This window comes from Sebastes umbrosus, chromosome 9 (genome assembly GCF_015220745.1).
Source record: "Sebastes umbrosus isolate fSebUmb1 chromosome 9, fSebUmb1.pri, whole genome shotgun sequence".
Classification (NCBI taxonomy): domain Eukaryota; kingdom Metazoa; phylum Chordata; class Actinopteri; order Perciformes; family Sebastidae; genus Sebastes; species Sebastes umbrosus.
Window position 1 is genome coordinate 15,057,326 of NC_051277.1, and position 17,604 is coordinate 15,074,929.

At 40.9% G+C, this 17,604-nt stretch overlaps 2 protein-coding genes across 8 annotated transcripts in view; one reads left to right on the plus strand and one right to left on the minus strand.

The window, feature by feature from the left end:
• Positions 1 to 17,604, minus strand: part of LOC119494180 (fibroblast growth factor 18-like) — a 247,537-nt gene that overhangs the window by 148,326 nt on the left and 81,607 nt on the right. The window lies entirely within an intron of this gene.
• Positions 1 to 17,604, plus strand: part of LOC119494157 (protocadherin alpha-C2-like) — a 169,968-nt gene that overhangs the window by 37,126 nt on the left and 115,238 nt on the right. The window contains exon 1 of one of the 5 annotated variants that reach the window (XM_037779821.1): positions 281 to 2,804. The exons of the other annotated variants lie outside the window; for them this stretch is intronic. Coding sequence (XP_037635749.1) covers positions 453 to 2,804 — 2,352 coding nt within the window. The 5' untranslated portion in view covers positions 281 to 452. Of the gene's footprint in view, positions 1 to 280; positions 2,805 to 17,604 lie in introns of those variants that run through there. 5 annotated transcript variants of the gene reach the window in all.

Sequence of the window (17,604 nt, forward strand, 5' to 3'; positions counted from 1 at the left end):
AAATAATTATTATTATCCGTTATATTATTCAGAATATAGGTTGTAATTATTCAATCAATATCGTAATGTGTAATTCTTATTTGGGACTCTCGGTTTAGAGTTCACTTTTTTTTTCCTTTTATGCTTTCATCTTCAGCGGGTAATGACAATGTTTAACCACTGCTTACGTCACATGAAAAAATATATTTAAATTGAAAGTGTGTCTGCATTCTAACGACGCATGGTGTCACTGCTTGTGGAAGTGAAGGACTCTAGGTTTTACGTCATCTACGTCAGTAGTTTGGTGCTATATCTCGGCAGGGTGCATTTGTGCGTCAGGGCGATGGCTTCACATGTTTGACTCGTTCACCAAGATTTTTTTCGAAATTCAGGCAGTTGTTATTTTTGTCCAAAATGTGTGTTCCTGTGTAGACTCACATTTTGATTTCAGATTTTTTTTGTTTTAATCCAATATGGCACGAGGAGGACGCAGAGCATGGCTGGAGCGCCTGGTCGCTCTCATTGTTTGTTTGAATCTCAGTTTTAATTTGACTTCGGCACAGCTACGATACTCTATCCCCGAGGAGCTTACGGTGGGTGCTGTCGTTGGAAATATCGCTAAAGATTTGGGGCTGGATATCAGTGCTTTGAATGCTCGAGGATTTCGCATCGTTTCCGGATCCACCGAACCCCTGTTCCAACTGAACAACAATGGCATCTTACACGTTCACCGAAAAATTGACAGAGAAGAAGTGTGCGAGCGGATCAGCACCTGCATGATCAACATAAAGACCGTGATGGAGAACCCGTTAGAGGTGCATTACGTCGCCATTGAGGTTTTGGATGTAAACGACCACTCTCCCACCTTCTCTGACAACGAGACGCGTTTAGAGATATCAGAGTCTGCTTTACCTGGGGCGAGATTTCAACTCCAGGGCGCCCACGATCCAGACAGTGACATGTATTCTATTCAACTGTATAAGCTCAGTCAAAATGACCATTTTCGCTTGGAGGTTAAAGATAGAGGAGAAGATGGGAAAATTCCTGTTCTGTATTTGCATAAACCGCTGGACAAAGAAACTGCAAGAAATCATAGATTACTGCTGACAGCCGTTGATGGAGGAAAACCTGCTCGGTCAGGAACCGTGAGAATTATAGTTAATGTCATAGATGTAAATGACAATATGCCAGTTTTTGCCAAAGACTCATATGCTGCGGTGCTGAAAGAAAATTCACCTATTGGCACAACTATCATGCAAGTAAATGCCACCGATTTAGATGATGGCTTAAATGGGGAGGTGGTTTATTCGTTTGGAAATAATGTAAATAATAAATTACGTAAACTTTTTGAAGTGGATGCTAAAACTGGTGAAATTATTGTTAAAGGACTGATAGATTTTGAAGCAAAAGATAGGTATGCAATTGACATTAAAGCTTCTGATAAAGGACCTGTCCCCCTAGCAACAGAAAAAAGTGTTATAATAACTATTGTGGACCTGAATGACAATGCACCTGAGATTGAGGTGACATCCTTTTCAAGTGCAATTCCTGAGGACTCCAAACCTGGAACGACAGTAGCATTGATAAGTGTTAATGATAATGATTCAGGTTTAAATGGAAAAGTAATCTGTTATATAAGTGAAGATGTACCTTTTACATTAACACCATCTTTACAAGACAATATGTACTCTATAGTCACCAAATCGCTGCTAGATAGAGAGCATCAGTCGAAGTATGATGTCACAATAATTGCTAAAGATGCCAGTGAACAACCGTTGTCATCTCATAAGACTATAAGTGTGACTGTATCAGATGTGAATGATAACAGTCCAGAGTTTTCAACAAATCCGTATATGTTTTATGTTGTTGAGAACAATGTTGCAGGAGCGTCTTTGTTTTCAGTGAGTGCTCGTGATGGTGATGAGGGTGATAATGCTATCATATCATACAACATTGCGAGAAATGGGGATGAACACAAACAAATCACATCATTTCTCAACATCAACTCTGAAAATGGAGATATTTTGGCTCTAAAAAGTTTTGACTTTGAGACTCTGAAAACGTTCCAGTTCAAGGTTGTTGCCACAGACTCTGGAACTCCGTCACTAAGCAGCAACGTCACAGTGAACGTGTTCATTCTGGATCAGAACGACAACGCTCCAGTCATCCTGTATCCAGTCAGCTCTAACGGTTCTGCTGAAGGTGTGGAGGAGATTCCCCGCAATGTGAACGCAGGACACTTGGTGACTAAAGTCAGAGCCTATGACGCTGATATAGGATATAACGGCTGCTTACTGTTTTCACTGCAGGAAGTTACTGACCACAGTCTCTTTGGTTTGGACCGCTATACAGGACAGATCAGAACACTTCGCTCATTCACAGAGACAGACGAGGCTGAGCATAAACTGGTCATACTGGTGAAAGACAATGGAAACGTCTCACTCTCAGCAACAGCTACTGTGATTGTCAAAGTTGTGGAGCCCAAAGAGGCTTTTGCTGCTTCTGACGTTAAAAGTGCAACTAAAGTTGACGAGGAGGACAATGTGACATTTTACCTGATCATAACCCTGGGATCAGTTTCTGTACTTTTTGTCGTCAGTATCATCGTACTGATTGCAATGCAGTGCTCTAAATCCACAGACTATACTTCTAAATATCTACAAGAGCCTAATTACGATGGGACACTGTGTCACAGCATCCAGTACAGATCTGGAGACAAACGGTACATGTTAGTTGGACCCAGAATGAGTATAGGATCTACTATAGTCCCAGGCAGCCATGCGAACACACTAGTGCTCCCTGACAGGAGGTCTGCGACTGCAGAGGTAAGACATTTTTTTGTGAAAACCCTGGCTTGTTTCTATTGGCAGTGTTATTCATGTGTCCGTTCATTAATCAGTTCAGCCTATCTTCTACTACATTTACAGCATCTTTACTGCTTGTTTGGCATTATAAGTTTTAAGAAGTAGGACTCTTGTGTGATACCCTTCGGTTTTATAGGATATTTTAAAGGATATGTATAGGATCTACTATTGTCCCGGGCAGCCATGCCAACACACTAGTGCTCCCTGACAGGAGGAGGACATCTGGAGAGAAGATAACTTAATACCAACAATAGTCCAACTTTTTGTCTTTTTATTATTAATAAGATATGTAAAAATGTCATGGAAATCCGAATACACACATTGTTAACATAAACATACATTGGATCATTTATTACACAACACTAATGTACTTTTATTTGAAAAAAAGAGGCTCTTGAGGGTGCAATTCTGGCTTGTTTCTATTGGCAGTGTTATTCATGTGTCCGTTGTAATTCTGAAGAGGTAAGAAAGAACACTTTATCTCCAGGCAGTTCTGGTATGAATGCAAGTGAGGGATGAGACACAGATCCTAATGATTTAAGTGTGCCAAAAGTACAGAATCACACCGCGCGGACATAAAATGCATCACTGAGGCAAATGAGGGGGTTGTGTGCTGTTACGGGACTGCTGGTTTACAGGGGGTCGTATGGTTGGTTCTCACAGCGAAGAGTTAAATTGATAAGTGAATAACACATTGGACTGCAGCTAGTATGTGTTTGTACCTTAATGCTGCGTTGTCGCTTATGTACTTGAAAAAGGAAATTCATCCGAAGATAGGTGTTGTGGATTGTTATGAAATACTGGTCAAATTAGTTATTAAGATAAGGAAATGTTTCTGTAAATAGCAATGTACCCTGTCTCATTATGCTGGAGACACAGTTGCTCCCTAGAACAAGAGAGACACTTTCCTTTTTTCCTGAAGAAAATGAATGCCTCTAAACTGTCATGTTATGTTTGTTTAGTTTTTCATCACATCTGACTTCTTTCAGATCTTTGAGAACTTTGTATTCAGTGCACTGACCGACTTTGACAATCAATAATTTAAAATGCAGTGTGTCTATTTCAGGCCATGCGTGGTTGTGTCTAGTAGGCCATAAATTGGCTGTGAAACATAAATGAATATGTTGAGTTGATTGTGGTTAAGCCCTGCAGGGAAAGGTTTAGGTTCAGTTTATTTTTGTTTAGTTTATTCAACTAACCACTCACACTTTGTATTAGATTATCCTTAAAAACATCAGAAGTCTCATTTGCAAGCAACATATACAGGAAAGATTGTTCCTACAACTAGTGCTGAAGCTTTTCCTATAACATTTGCATCAGATATAATGTTCTTTCAGTACCTAGATAGTCATTTGAAAAAGACATGTTACTATTTTTTGGTCTGTGTGTGTCACACGCTTTTAGACATATTTATGTTTTTATCTATTAGGGTTGTTACGTGTGTGTAAAGGGAGTTACTGACTGGCTAACAGAGTTACTGGAGGTCTGTGCTCGCTGATGTAGTAGAGGTGATGCAGTGGTCCATGAATGGCTGCAGCTACGACAGAGAGAGGGGGGAGAGGAAGCCTGCGGTTGGTGTGCAGTGAATCACAATGTGCAGCCAGTCAGGTGGGGCAGCAGGGATCTTCACTCATTACAGCACTGCAAAGCAGCAAGCAATATATTGTTTACTATCATTTGATTGGCTTGTTGGACTTGAAAAATACTAGACAGTGATGTAAAAGAGTGAAGCGTATATATATTACACACACTAGCGTCTGTGCAGATGATCCCTTCTGACTGACTAAAAAATAGGTCATATTTTATCACATGTGTGTAGGTCTGAATGCCAGGCTTCTGGGCTGATTCTCGAACAGTGTGCGTTGCCCATAGCAACAACACACGAGGAGATCCACCTCTCTGAGTCTACTGGTTTTCACAGACTAGCATGCTCTCAGCGGTCCTAGCAACAGCAGCGGAAGAGGATGAGGGAGGGAGGGAGGGAGAGATGGAGAGAGCAGTAGAGGAGGGGGGAGGGGAAGTGGCTTTTGTACGGCTCATCTATAGACATCTCACAATATTTAATGAAAATGGGCTTATTTAGACAGAAACACATGGATTATATCAGTGAAATCTCCATTGTAAATCAGGCAACAGATGGTGCAGATATCAAAGCAATAGTGAAGGCGGGAATAGTTGAGCTTCTAATTAGATATTTTAGATTATGGAGATAATCTTTTCTCTGAATCAACTGGGTCAACCTTAGATTTCCTACCTTTAAAATGACATGTATTTTTAATTGTCATTAAACGTGTCTTTGTTGAAAGCTGATGGGATATTCAGACACACGAAATAAAGCATTATTAATGCAGGAAGGGAAGAGTTCAGATCGAGAGTAAGGCAGCAGCTCAGCTTCATGAAGTCACAGCTCAACACACTTTCTCTGCACTTCCTCTGTCCACTTGTATTCAGTGCTCTACTAGATAGCAATAACTGCCTCTGTCTGTGTGCATATTTTATGTGCGCATGTTTGTGTGTGAGGCAACCACGTGTTTTGCAATACAGCAGCAGTGCTAAGCTGTGCCTGGACAGCAGATGCCCAGAAAAGATTTATTGATGTGATTAAAAATGAGTGCATCTCATTAAACCTAAAAAGTGCAGGGTGATGTCGGCGGATCACATCGGTTGTCTCTGGTTACACTGTGAGCTGCTCGTATGTGTAGCTTACTGAATTGTATGTCACTGCACTTTTGTTGCTCTGCCATGGCATTTTGGGGAGAGAAACACAGACGAGAGAGGAGGAGTGGATGAATTACAAGTTGGGTCATGAGCTGCATTCAGATCGCAAGCACATGGGATGCGCCTTGGATCTGTTGAATCAACACATTATGTTTGATTATGCAAATTATTTTTTCCTTGTTGACAACTTGCAGATGATGGCACAGTCCACACAAGCTAGCAACTACAGTTTAAAATGTACTTCTGATCTTGATTTAAAACATGACTGTAATACAGCCTGTCTATCATAGTGTATATTTTGGTTCTGCTCTCTTTAGCGGGGGTGTGGCTGCTTGCTCCAGTGGCTTTGTCTGTCTGCTTGGCTGCCTCAGCAGATCTGTGCAATTGTGTTTGCATGCTGAGTGTCTGCACTGAAAATCATTCACAGTGCAATGACCCTTGTGTTTTGTGTGTCTGTGTATGTTGTCTTTGTTAAGTGGGGGAGAGCATTTTCCTCATTTAACCGTATTCGGTGTCAGAGGGAGAGAGGGCAAGGGAACAAGCTAAATGTCAAGAGAGAGAGGAGACGCAGCTGTTACGGCAGCAAGACTGTACTGTACTGTACTGTACTGCTATGTCAGCAGCTTGAGGGAATTGGTTTTGTTTTATGTGGCTGCTGTTCTGCATTCACACACACAAAATTGCTGACAACTTTTTCCCAAGAAAAAACTTTTGTCCCTGCGTTCCACTCATGCTTTTGCTTTCTAACTTGTCCTCCTACCTACCCCTTTACCCACATTTTATATAAACCTTTCAAAATGTGTTCTGTTGTATTAACTCCTTTTTATTTCACTGTCCATTCTCGACTCCCCCATCCTTGACCTTTTTTGTAAGAGACTGCAATATGAATGTTACTCTCTAACTGCAGTACTCCCTGTTCTATTCTGCTTCTGTCTGTTCCGTTTCATGCAGTGGCCTGCTTTTCCTTTCTCTATTTTTGCAGCTCTCTGTCTCCTCACTATTTCTCTCCTCCTTCCTTACCCTCCATATTGATATCACTCTCAGTTTTTTCCCTTCCCCCCTCCCACTCTTGGCCTCCTTTTCACGCTTTTATGTCTCTGTCCTTCGTTTCCTCTTTCATATGCCACCCTTTTCTGTCTCCCTATCATTTTCTGTCAGTCTTTCTCTCTATGGTCTATCTCCTCTCCTTCTGCCACATGCTTTTTAGCTCTGTGTTGCTGTGCCTCATGCCTGTAGGGTTGTGGCTGTGGTGGATGCTGCGTGTGCTGTTGTGTGTCAGTAGGGCACATTCTCTCTTATTGCTCCAGCTTTGTTGGAGGATGGCGCAACTCACATTGAGGTCAGCAGCAGCAGCAGCAGCAGTGATGGTAATCTAATTTACACACACAGTAGGGCACAACGCAAACAGCTACTATCTTTATGTTCACACTTCACACGTGCACGCTTGTGCCCAGAGACACACGCAACAACACATTGCACATGCTCACAAATGCCTAATCCACTTTACTGAAAGGCACTTTCACAGAAGAAAGGGGGCTGGGAGAAAGCAGAGCACAAGCAGAGCACGCTCCCTTGGTGTTATAGTGACTTGCAGAGAGAGAGAGAAAAACACACCCACTAGTCTGTGACACAATTAGATCAATTGCAACCCCGTGCCAAAAAATCAGACGTCCTGGTTTGACTGAAAATGTTTCTTAGAATATCATAAGGACATGGCTTTTTTCATGATTTCAGATGTTATTCTGAGTAACCTCCTTTATGTTTTATAAACGGGAACATTGTACCAAAGAGCTTCCTTCTTAACACATTTCATCTTCCATCCCAGACCAAACTTTCACCACCAAGATGAGTCTGAGTAACAGCTCCTAAACATGCAAAACTGACCAAACAATAACGCTGGCTGACCCATGTCACTGTGCGTGTAATCACGCAGGTAATATAGCTGTTTAATGATGTTCAATACTATAGCTTCTGTATCCCACTGCTCTTACTGTCTACTGTCTGTTCCTCTGCCATTGTGTGAAACATCTTTATTTTATTTCTATCTCCTGTATACCTCGCTTTCCCTTGTTCAATGAGGTCAGTAATTCAAAGTCACTTACTGATCACTTGGACTCAATGGTCACCAGATAAGCCCTCCCACCACTTCACTATTAGATTACGCTCCTTTCCCCTCTCTTTTCCCATCTTTGTTGCAGTTTCCAATCAGAAAAAACAATCACAAGCATTCACTCTGGCTAACAAGCACTATGCATGATTGAAAACTGTGATAAAGCTGAGCTGTGGGGGTAGGTAATAATGTTCATCTGTAATATTTCACCCCCTCAGCACTATATTTACTCTGGCACAGCACACAAATAGCGCTGAGTTAGGTCTGGCAATGCAACAATACTGAGAACATAGTACTTAAACAATGACAATCAGATCTGTCTTTCTAGATCAATGTTCTCCATTTTGTCCTTTGATTGTTTTTGACGTCTATTATAACCATACGGGCCGGGGTTAACTCAGGGTGCTAGGAAGCATTTCTGTTTCTGTGTCACTGAGTATTGATTTTTTTATTTTTATCACCAGTTACGTACAGTTGATAAGGTTGACTAGAGAGTTTTTTTTCAGTAATTAAGCTGTGTGAATGGAGGAAGGGAGGTGGTATATTAACTTTGGTTCTTGACTATTATATTGTCATTGTGTTGATTAGTTAAATAAATCCCTGCTGTTTTAGGTTATATTGTATTGTTCAACATAAACCGCATGCTGTCCAGATGCTGCTGAACAGTTTGCTATCTGGGCTGATACTAGATGTACTGTCCGTGTGCGTGTCTGTATCAGCTTTTCCTCTTTGCGAACCGTTCAGGTGATTTGGAGTTGGCGAATTAGGAGGTTGTTATTGAGAATGTCAGCAAGCACAGGCACTGCTGCAGTGCAGCTTACAGAGTATTTGGTCAATAAGCTGTTTGTACATCTCTGTGTAGTGCTGTGCTTTGAACGCGGAGTGGCAGAGACAAAATGAGATGTCTCTTCCCTATATCAAGTTAACTGTAAATTACTATTTCGCAGTATTATAGAATTTATATTTTGTGACTTTAACTTTAGTCTAATACCGTATATTAATGTTTTAAATCCTGTATTATGTGATTTTTTATCCATAATGTGTGACACTGACACAGATTTCAACCATACAGAAAACAATCTATTTGGTCTAATGGTGACTATTTGGAAATTACATTAAATGAACTAGTAACAACACGACATGCAGATGTACTTAATTTTTTTTATGACTCTGGGTTAAAAGAGCAAAATCAGAGTCAGTGGGCAAAAAAAATCATCGTGGGCTGCGTTCACAACTGCGGGCCAAGACTCCCTGGCACAGCTCCTTTTTCTCTTGTCATTTGTCCTAGAACATGACGAGACTGGTTCAGAGCCATGTGTGGCTTTGATGGGAATTGGCCCTGGCTAGTCACTACTCTTAAGTATATGGGTCAGACCTGGTTCTTCCATGCTGATAGAGAGACGTGCACATTTTATTTGTGAGCCTGTGCAGCAGGTCCGACCTGCTACCTTTGTATTATAGCTATAGACAAATAGGAGTGAGACACAAAAGAAATTACAAATATTTACCATCTCTTTCGTGACTGGCATAGTGTGAGTAGGTCTGACCCTTTCTCCTCTCTACCACTCAGTTATATAAGCCCTCAGTTTCATTACGTCTCAGTACATTGACTCATGGCTGTGTGGATGAGTCCTATAGGTTGGACCTTGCCACTCTCACTTTAGAGTCACTCCACTGCAGCTGAACCAAGGCCTTTCTCCAGGGTGTTAACCGGGTCTGTGAGCATTAACAACGTTGCACTAATGAAAACCATTTGCGCACACTATCTTCATGTGTCATTTTAAATCCATGCTCGATGATATGAGCTTAGCTCAGAGGGATGCATTATGCTGATGTGCTCTCTTGCTTTATTTTTGAATGAACACATCTCCTAATGATGTAATAATTTACTAACAATAATAATATGAATACAATTACAGTGTTGAAAACCCTAAGTCTACCTATGTCTGTCTGTCTGATGTAATAACCAGTGCCTGATAGCTTCGTTAAATGCAGTTAGACCTGAGCTACTTTTTTCTCTGAATCAACAGAGATCAGAACAGATGTAAGTCTGCATGGCACTTGGCATCGGTGCTCATACAGCCACAACATCTGCTGCTGTGCTTAGGTCATTACTGCATGCCTGGAGGATTGAACTGACTGAGCGGCCAGCACAAAGCTGCATGCAAGACAGACAGCTATTAAGTGGAAAACAAGTGAAGACACAGTTGGTTTGAAAATCCCCTTTAAGGTCATCAGCTGTTGCAAACCTAAAGGTGTCCCGATGTCTAGATGCAGGATGGGGTTGTGATCTCTGATTGATGGAATGTATGAATGGGTGAGAGGAAACCCAGAGTCAGCTGCTTAGACTTTGGATGCAGCCTTAGTAAGAGGATTGCCTTCTTACAGCGGTATCCTTGCACTGCTCACTGAGGAGTAGATGGGGTATAAGGCCACACTTGTCTGATTAAATAACGTATGTTGTATTCATTTCTGGCCATGCAGAAATGGATGGGATCAGATGTTGGCTGTTAGATGGATCCAGTCTCTAGCTGCAGGGTTCTTCTTCCCCCTGTGGCTATCTGCCCCCGCCTCATGTCCCCACTAAGCATCTTGGGTGATTGCTTCGCCTTGTTTTTAGGCAGTGCATTCGTATATCTCTGCCTGTTTGGGTATTCACAACAATAAAGCTGTATAGTCAAGCTTATGTGTTTATGACATTTATGACTTCTTTAAAAGGTGCTAAATTTGATATCCAGAGCATTAACATTGCAGCAAACGACTATTTGCTATGTAAAGATATAGAGATATGTAGAAGAGTATTTTTTTTCATTGACTGGATTTTGTGAAGTTTTATATATGTGCAAATAAATAAATAAAAAAAATAAAAAAATAAATAATAAAATGTCTAGCGGAGAATGAAGTCGCCCTGTATTTGTTGTAATTAGAGCTTCGCTGTGCTTTGTTGACATGGCCGGGCCGGCCGTGCATGCCTTTTAGTGCATGTTAGCGTGCCCCACTGGCAAGCTCATGGCCGCTGCACTGCGCTCGGTTACAGCTGATAACGCCGTCCCGACCGATGGTGCCGTGGAAGCATAGCACCCACCCCCCGGTTCCCTCCCAGGTTTACACGGTTATCTCTGTCAGCACTTTCGCCATTGTTTGCACTGTTAGCACCGTTAGTTATGGCCCCCGGCCCACCGTTGCCATGTTGAGAGCCATTGAGAGGCAATAGAAATGCTCCAAACACTGTATTTAGCACCTTTAATGTAGCCACAACACTGTTGACTTTTTTTAAATGTTTTTTTACATTATTAGCAGCAAGCAGAATGCCATTGGAAGATTGTTACAGGCTATTTTCTGTGATGTGTTTGTCTGTTCAGTTACAAGGCTTTGACTACAACAAAACTGTCTGTAAACTAATACAGAAACAACTTTGCATATATTTTATATCGAGTGTAAATTGAGTTCATTGAGTGGTCTGGTCAAAATATTTCAAAAAAGCAATTGCTTAAGACAAGCAAACTGAATTACTTAATTTTTCCTTAAAAGTTAAAATTTGCAGTGCTAAATTATCTTATTACAAAATATACTTTCCTATTAAAAACAGGAAAATGTAGTCAGTATTGTATTTACAGACATATAGTCCTTATGTGATCTTTCAGGGATGCACAGGGAGTCACTGTGCTGATATCAAGTGTGTGTGATCACAAGACATTGATTAGGTGGTTTGGTTATGTAGATACAGAGAGAAAGACAGTTTTTAACACTAATTTAAGCTACAGATTGAAACGTCTTATCTGATTTCTTCTTTTTTTTTGTGGTCTGAACGTCATTTTTGGCTCATCCTGGTCAGTGTGAACCAGTGAGCTGTTCTGTACAGTGGGTGAGTCATCTCATCCCACATGTAGCTTTTCATTTTGTGAAGTTGCTCTGCTGTGTTTATTTTTAGATGTACCATCTGTCATGAAAGCATTTAATCAGGAACTATGGCAAATTTGGGGTTGACGCTATTAATCTATCATGACATTAGGGATATTTCGTTATCTGATGCCCTGTAGCCACACACACTTGAGTTGTGTCTGTTTACATGTGTACAGATCGCTAAATGTTCTTCTATGTTTCCCGCCATCTTATCTTGTGGGTGTAGTGTATGAATAAAACAATGAGACATGGGTGTGGAAGATGAGTGCTAATGCTGTAAGCCTGACTCATATCCCACTCTCTCCTCCCACCGGCTGGCTCCCTCTCTCCTCCTTCCCCTGCCTTTGTTCTCGTTACCACTATACCCCACTTTGCTCCAGCCTGGTGTGCTTTCCTTCTCATCCTCACCGTTTACCAGTTTCTTTTCATTTGCTTGTTTCTTCAATCCTTCTTTTTGTTTTTCATATCTCATCTTCTATCTCAACACAAAGAATCTCTTTCTGATTTTCTTCATCCCTCTCCACCTCCTACGCATCCTGATTTCTTCTATGTGGTACTCTCTCTTATGCCCCCTCCTGTCTCTTTATGTAATTACAAGCTGATAGAAAATGTCTGACACCTTTTGGAGGCTCTCCCTTGTTCTCTCTCTCTTGCACCTCTCTTTTTCATTCTTTGTTTGGTTGCTAATTACTATTGGAAAACATAACTTTGTCCATTAGTCTTTATTCCATCATGCTCCCTCCCTTCTCCTCTCTCTTTCTGACCACAGCCTCTCCTCTCTACAGTACCTCCTCTCTGTGTAGAAACTAGAGCTGTGAGTACTGAATATGTCAGAGCACCTTTATCTTTGTCTTAGCCTTATGACTGCAGCAAAAGTAGAGGGATGGGACGCACTACCAAACCTTAGTCTTGCTCTTCACAGCCTCATGGCTGGAGCAAACATCAAAATAATAGGAACCTCTCCTCTGTTACTGTGTGCGTGTGTGTCCTGTACATGAACCCAGAGTGGCTATTCATTCAGTTATTCAGCTATTCGTTCAGTCCATTTTTGAACATATAACTGAGAAAACCAACGTGATTCAAATTCATGTGTCCGGGTTTGTGTCACTGTGTGTGTCCACAACAAAAAGAGACACTATTTCTGTAATGTTATTACACATTCTAATTGTATTCTAACTAGTAGTATTTTATTTTTTTTAGCTCTGGTTGAGTTTTATTAGGGTTGCAGATAGGGAAATTATTGTTTCAGTTGAGAGTAGGGTTGTTTTTTTTTGGTTAATGTTGGGTGTGTTTTGGTCACAGTGTTACTTTGTTTCATGTACGGTATAAAACTACTCCGCATGCTCCTCTCCTTTTCATATCAGCTGACAAACACTTAGGTTAAAAAGGGGATTCATGTAAGATAAGGATGATTGTGTTTTAGTACAATGGGTTGCAATGTTGTGCTGTGTCTTTTTTGATTTGATGCTCTATGCACTCAGCAATTAGGATCAAATTGCAACATATGTGTTATAATATACTATATACTGTATGTTGCTCTGTATTGTTAAAGGACCAATATGTAATATATTTACTGCAGTAAATCATAAAATGACCATGATATGTCATCAGAGATTAAGGAAACATGCTGAATTGAAATACTGGCTTTCCCCGACAACTATGTGTTCTGTTACAGTACGGAAACTTCTGTTTTTGTTTTGGATCCGTGATCCCATCCACTGCCCATTTCGACACCTCGTTGCCACATAGGAAACAAATTGGTACACAAACACAGCCGTCTGCAGCCATGGAAGCAAGCAAACGAACAGGATCAACAGAGATAATGTTAACGTTAGATTCTACCCGACCTGAAAAGCCTCAACACATCTCTCTGCGGTCCGTGTGCAGCGAGTATTTGAGACACACAGCCAGTGACGTGATTCCGACTGCTGCTGGCCAGAGGCTAACGCTGTGATGCTAACACACGCTAACTGCTATCTGTCACACCAGGAGCGAATGGGCCACGGCTCCAATGTTTTGAATTTGGACTGCAGTACCCATTTTAAAATGCTAGTTGTCAGTACTACATGTTGCTCCTTTAACTGACTCTATTGACAGTGCTTCTCTCATCATGTCTCATTAAAAGATGCAGCTCTGCTGGTTCCTGGTGTACGGCCTTGGGCCTAATGTTGTGGCTTCGGTTTATGTGTCTATGTGAGAGCTGCACTATTAGTGATCCTGATTACTAGTGACAATTATATATTGTTTTAAGTAATAGCATTGCAGTATATAAACATGGGTTAATTGATAAATAAATAGTGCCTTATTGTGTTGGGATACAAGCACAATCCTATGGTCATCTCTGCAAAAAAATCGTATTTGCAATTATCTGATTTACGGGTGTCTCCAAAGGTCAGGGGGTGATGCTTGATGTAGAATTAAAAAGAACACTATTTCAGGCCTGCTTTGTTGTTGCAATGTTCAAAGATGATTTATGTAAGGTTACTTTCAGATGCTGACTTTCCCTGTATTTTAACATTAGTTTTGGTCATATTTGTGCATGTGACACATTCAAAGACAGTGATTAGCTATTCAAAGTGTCACACTGTCAGGGTAATGGCAGCTATAACAAATGCTTAATTCAATGCTTAATTTCAATGTATGGATCTTGTGGTGACATGACACTATGGTGTACTAATCAATTGTGCATCTTTCTTAGTCTGTGTCTCTCATCTCTTTTAGCTTTTGACCGTCTAGGTCTCAGTGCATCACTGTTTAATGTGTCACATCATACATTGCTGTGTTTAGTCTGATGGTTTAGATATCAGCAGGGTTTAACAGCAGATATCAGGTGTTACATGATACGTCTTTCTTGCACACCAAAACTAAATGGTCCACAGTAGACACCGGGCTGGATAATCTATGCATCACATTACAGATAATGAAGTGAGAATCTGCTTAATGTGAGTAGAGGAGCAAAACTGAGACAAAGTAGAGACAACAAAGGCGTTAAAAAACACGATACCAAAATAACAAGGAGTTTGGTCTACTTGTTTACAGACTACTGAAAATGGGGTCTATGCGATAAGACTGGAGTATAATTGTTCCCTAAGCCCCTGTTTACTCCCTAATGTTCGTCCTAATCCTGATTCACTTTGCTCTGTCCTCTAACTGAGAACTAGAGGAGTAAATTGTGCCGGTGCTTCTTATGAAGCAAAGATATATAATATATGAAGCAATAAGAAAAAATATACTCAGTGACCTGTAAAATAGAAATACCTGTACAATGTAATGTGACCCTGCAGTAAATATTATCTTTGTGAAACCCGTAAATTAGATCTCCATGTAGTATGTAAAGTGACATTATAAAACATTATCAGTGTTCCTTCAGGTGTTCTAAATAGTAAATTCCTGTCAAAGCCTTCTTTCCATTCTCCTACTGCTGTCAGTATTCCCAGTTGCCCTGGATTAAGGCCTCAGCAAAGTGTGTAGAGTAATAATTCGACTATGTTGCTCCTCTAATGCGATTAGGTGGAATCATCTTAATGATGCCATGAAGAGTAGCTTTGAAAAGGCAACAGCACCGAGAGTGAGATAGGATGTCACTCACCCTTAAAGTCCAGGCTGCTTCTTAATTCTAGTGTTCTTTTATTGTTGTTGTGGATTTGCGTTGGCCTGACCTGAGGTGATAATAAACCCTAATTTCTCTACATGTCTCTAACCTTTGCAAAATGTATATATTTTTCAAATTCTGTCACCTCTTAGATTCATTTATGCTGCTTTGTGTGATACATCTGTTGTAAAATTTGTTGTCAGTGGCAATATGTTCCAGCAAATGTTAGCCTAGGCAAGAAGGGTATTGATTTTTAACATCATGGTCTTTAGGATGCTGTAGTTTATTGCATTGCATTACCCTGAGAGGTGTTTCTAATGTTCACTCTAACCAAGTGGATTGGACAAAATATTAGTAATATCTCAGAATAACCTCTCTAATATAGTTTCACCAAAGCTGAGCAGTATAACTATCATGGAGGCAGGATTTATTGCATCAGTGTCTATGAGTTTTAGCCAGGTGTGTGTGTGTGTATTCTCCATGTACCTCTCTCATAAAAGCTAAAATGCACAATCATGGTGCACTTAACATCCTCACCACATTATAAGAAGCTTCTGCTGCTTCACATGCTACGGTGATGTCCATGTAGCTGTTTAAGTTTTGATGCTGACGAGAGTGGAAGATGGTGTTTGCTATTCTCGGAGACCGGCAGCGTCAGAGCCCAAGCTTAAATGATGGGTAGGCAAGTCATTATTTTATTAATAGTCATCTTCATTTTCGGTGGAAAGTGGAGCAACCTCACAAAACCATTTCAGACGTTTCCGACATCAGATTCTCTACAGGCCGGCACTCTCCTCTATTATTCAGACCTTTTTAAGAAATGGGCCAAGCCCTAGCGCAGCAGGCCTGCACCTGCAGTGCACTTCGCATGCAGCACTGCCTGCTGCATATTCACTGCATGACTGATAAGAGACTAAAAATAGACATTACACAATGCTACATTGATACTGTATATACAGGTATAATTTGCTGATGCATGGACAATATGAGACACCAAGGTGTTGATAACCTATGCTTTACATTTGTCCTTAGCATGTGAATGATGTCAACTGTATATGCAAGTGCTCTATAAAGGACATTCTGCATAATCTTCAGTTGTGGCTGATGGAATTATCTCTCTGTCTTCCTCTCCTTGTTTTGATATGTATCATGCTGGATGGGAATGTGCAGGTATTGTTAGATACATCCACATCTCTTTCCCCATCTGGGAGGGTTGACATTTTAATTTCCGCAGGCAGAGGAAATGTGTGGCAGACACCAAGGCTGCTAGTGTATCATCACCACTGATACATTTTTTGGAGAGCGTGAGCGTGCTAATCTAATATAAGGCTTTATAACATTGCCTGCCTCTGTCATCAGTGTGTGTCTGTCTGTGCATGTGGAAACTGCTATAGAGAACAAAGACAAGGGTAAAAAAGCTCCCCCTGGTGGCAAAAAGTGGAAACGACATGCCACTTCTTCTGTGTGTCTGTGTGTCAATACATTCAATTATTTAGCATGTTGCCACTCTGTATGTGGCAGTGTATTGACTGGTATTGTTATTGAGTTCCTGTGTCAGTATTGATCCACGGGCAGCGGGTCCTGTCCTATTTTTACATTCTGATTTAAGCCAAACAGAGTCTGTGCCCTCTTCCCCAGTGAACTGTTTGATTGACAAATCTAGGTTATCCATGCCCGACTATAAAGCGAGATTCATTCTTAATCCCACAAAAATGGTTTGGTTCAGGCTGTCTCTGTGTGTGAGTGGGAAGAGAATAGGAGAGAGAGAGACTGCACCGAGAGCATGTGTGTGTCCTCTACCATATTAAATGGTTGTATAAAACGTGTGAATGTGCACAATGTGGAAAATATGTGCATTTTAGTCGAATATAAGCCAAATTTTTTAGTTTGTATGGCTGTGATTATGGAAAAATAAACACCCTGTCCTTGGCATATGTACTGAGAGCTCATGAAGAGGGGTGCGGTGGAGGGGGGTGCAGGGAGGGGCACTGACGGGGGCTGCATCTGCGTCACCATGGATACAAGAGGGGAGATGGTGAATCTATTATGGGTGCACCCTGTGAAAGCAGAGATCTATCAGACACTGCCTTTGTCTCTAGGCACAATGTTGAGCCAATCAGAGTGTCCATTACAGTCACATTGATTCTAGCTGACCAATAAGGCTTCCGTGCTACCTTCGCTGTTACCAAAGCTTGTTGTACATCCTGGTTTATTGACAGTTTTGATTAATGGTCTGCTGATGCAAAGGAAGCATGCAGGAGTGTGCCTCTGCTTTCACAGCCTGTTTGCTGAATTAGATGTTTTTTTTCAATTTAAAGAATAACTGACATTTTCCCTTAGCTACAATTAAATATGTATGAATGAAATACATGCACATGCACACATTATTTCTCTTTTCTCTGTCTCTCTCACTAGCTCCATTTCTCCCTCTCACACCT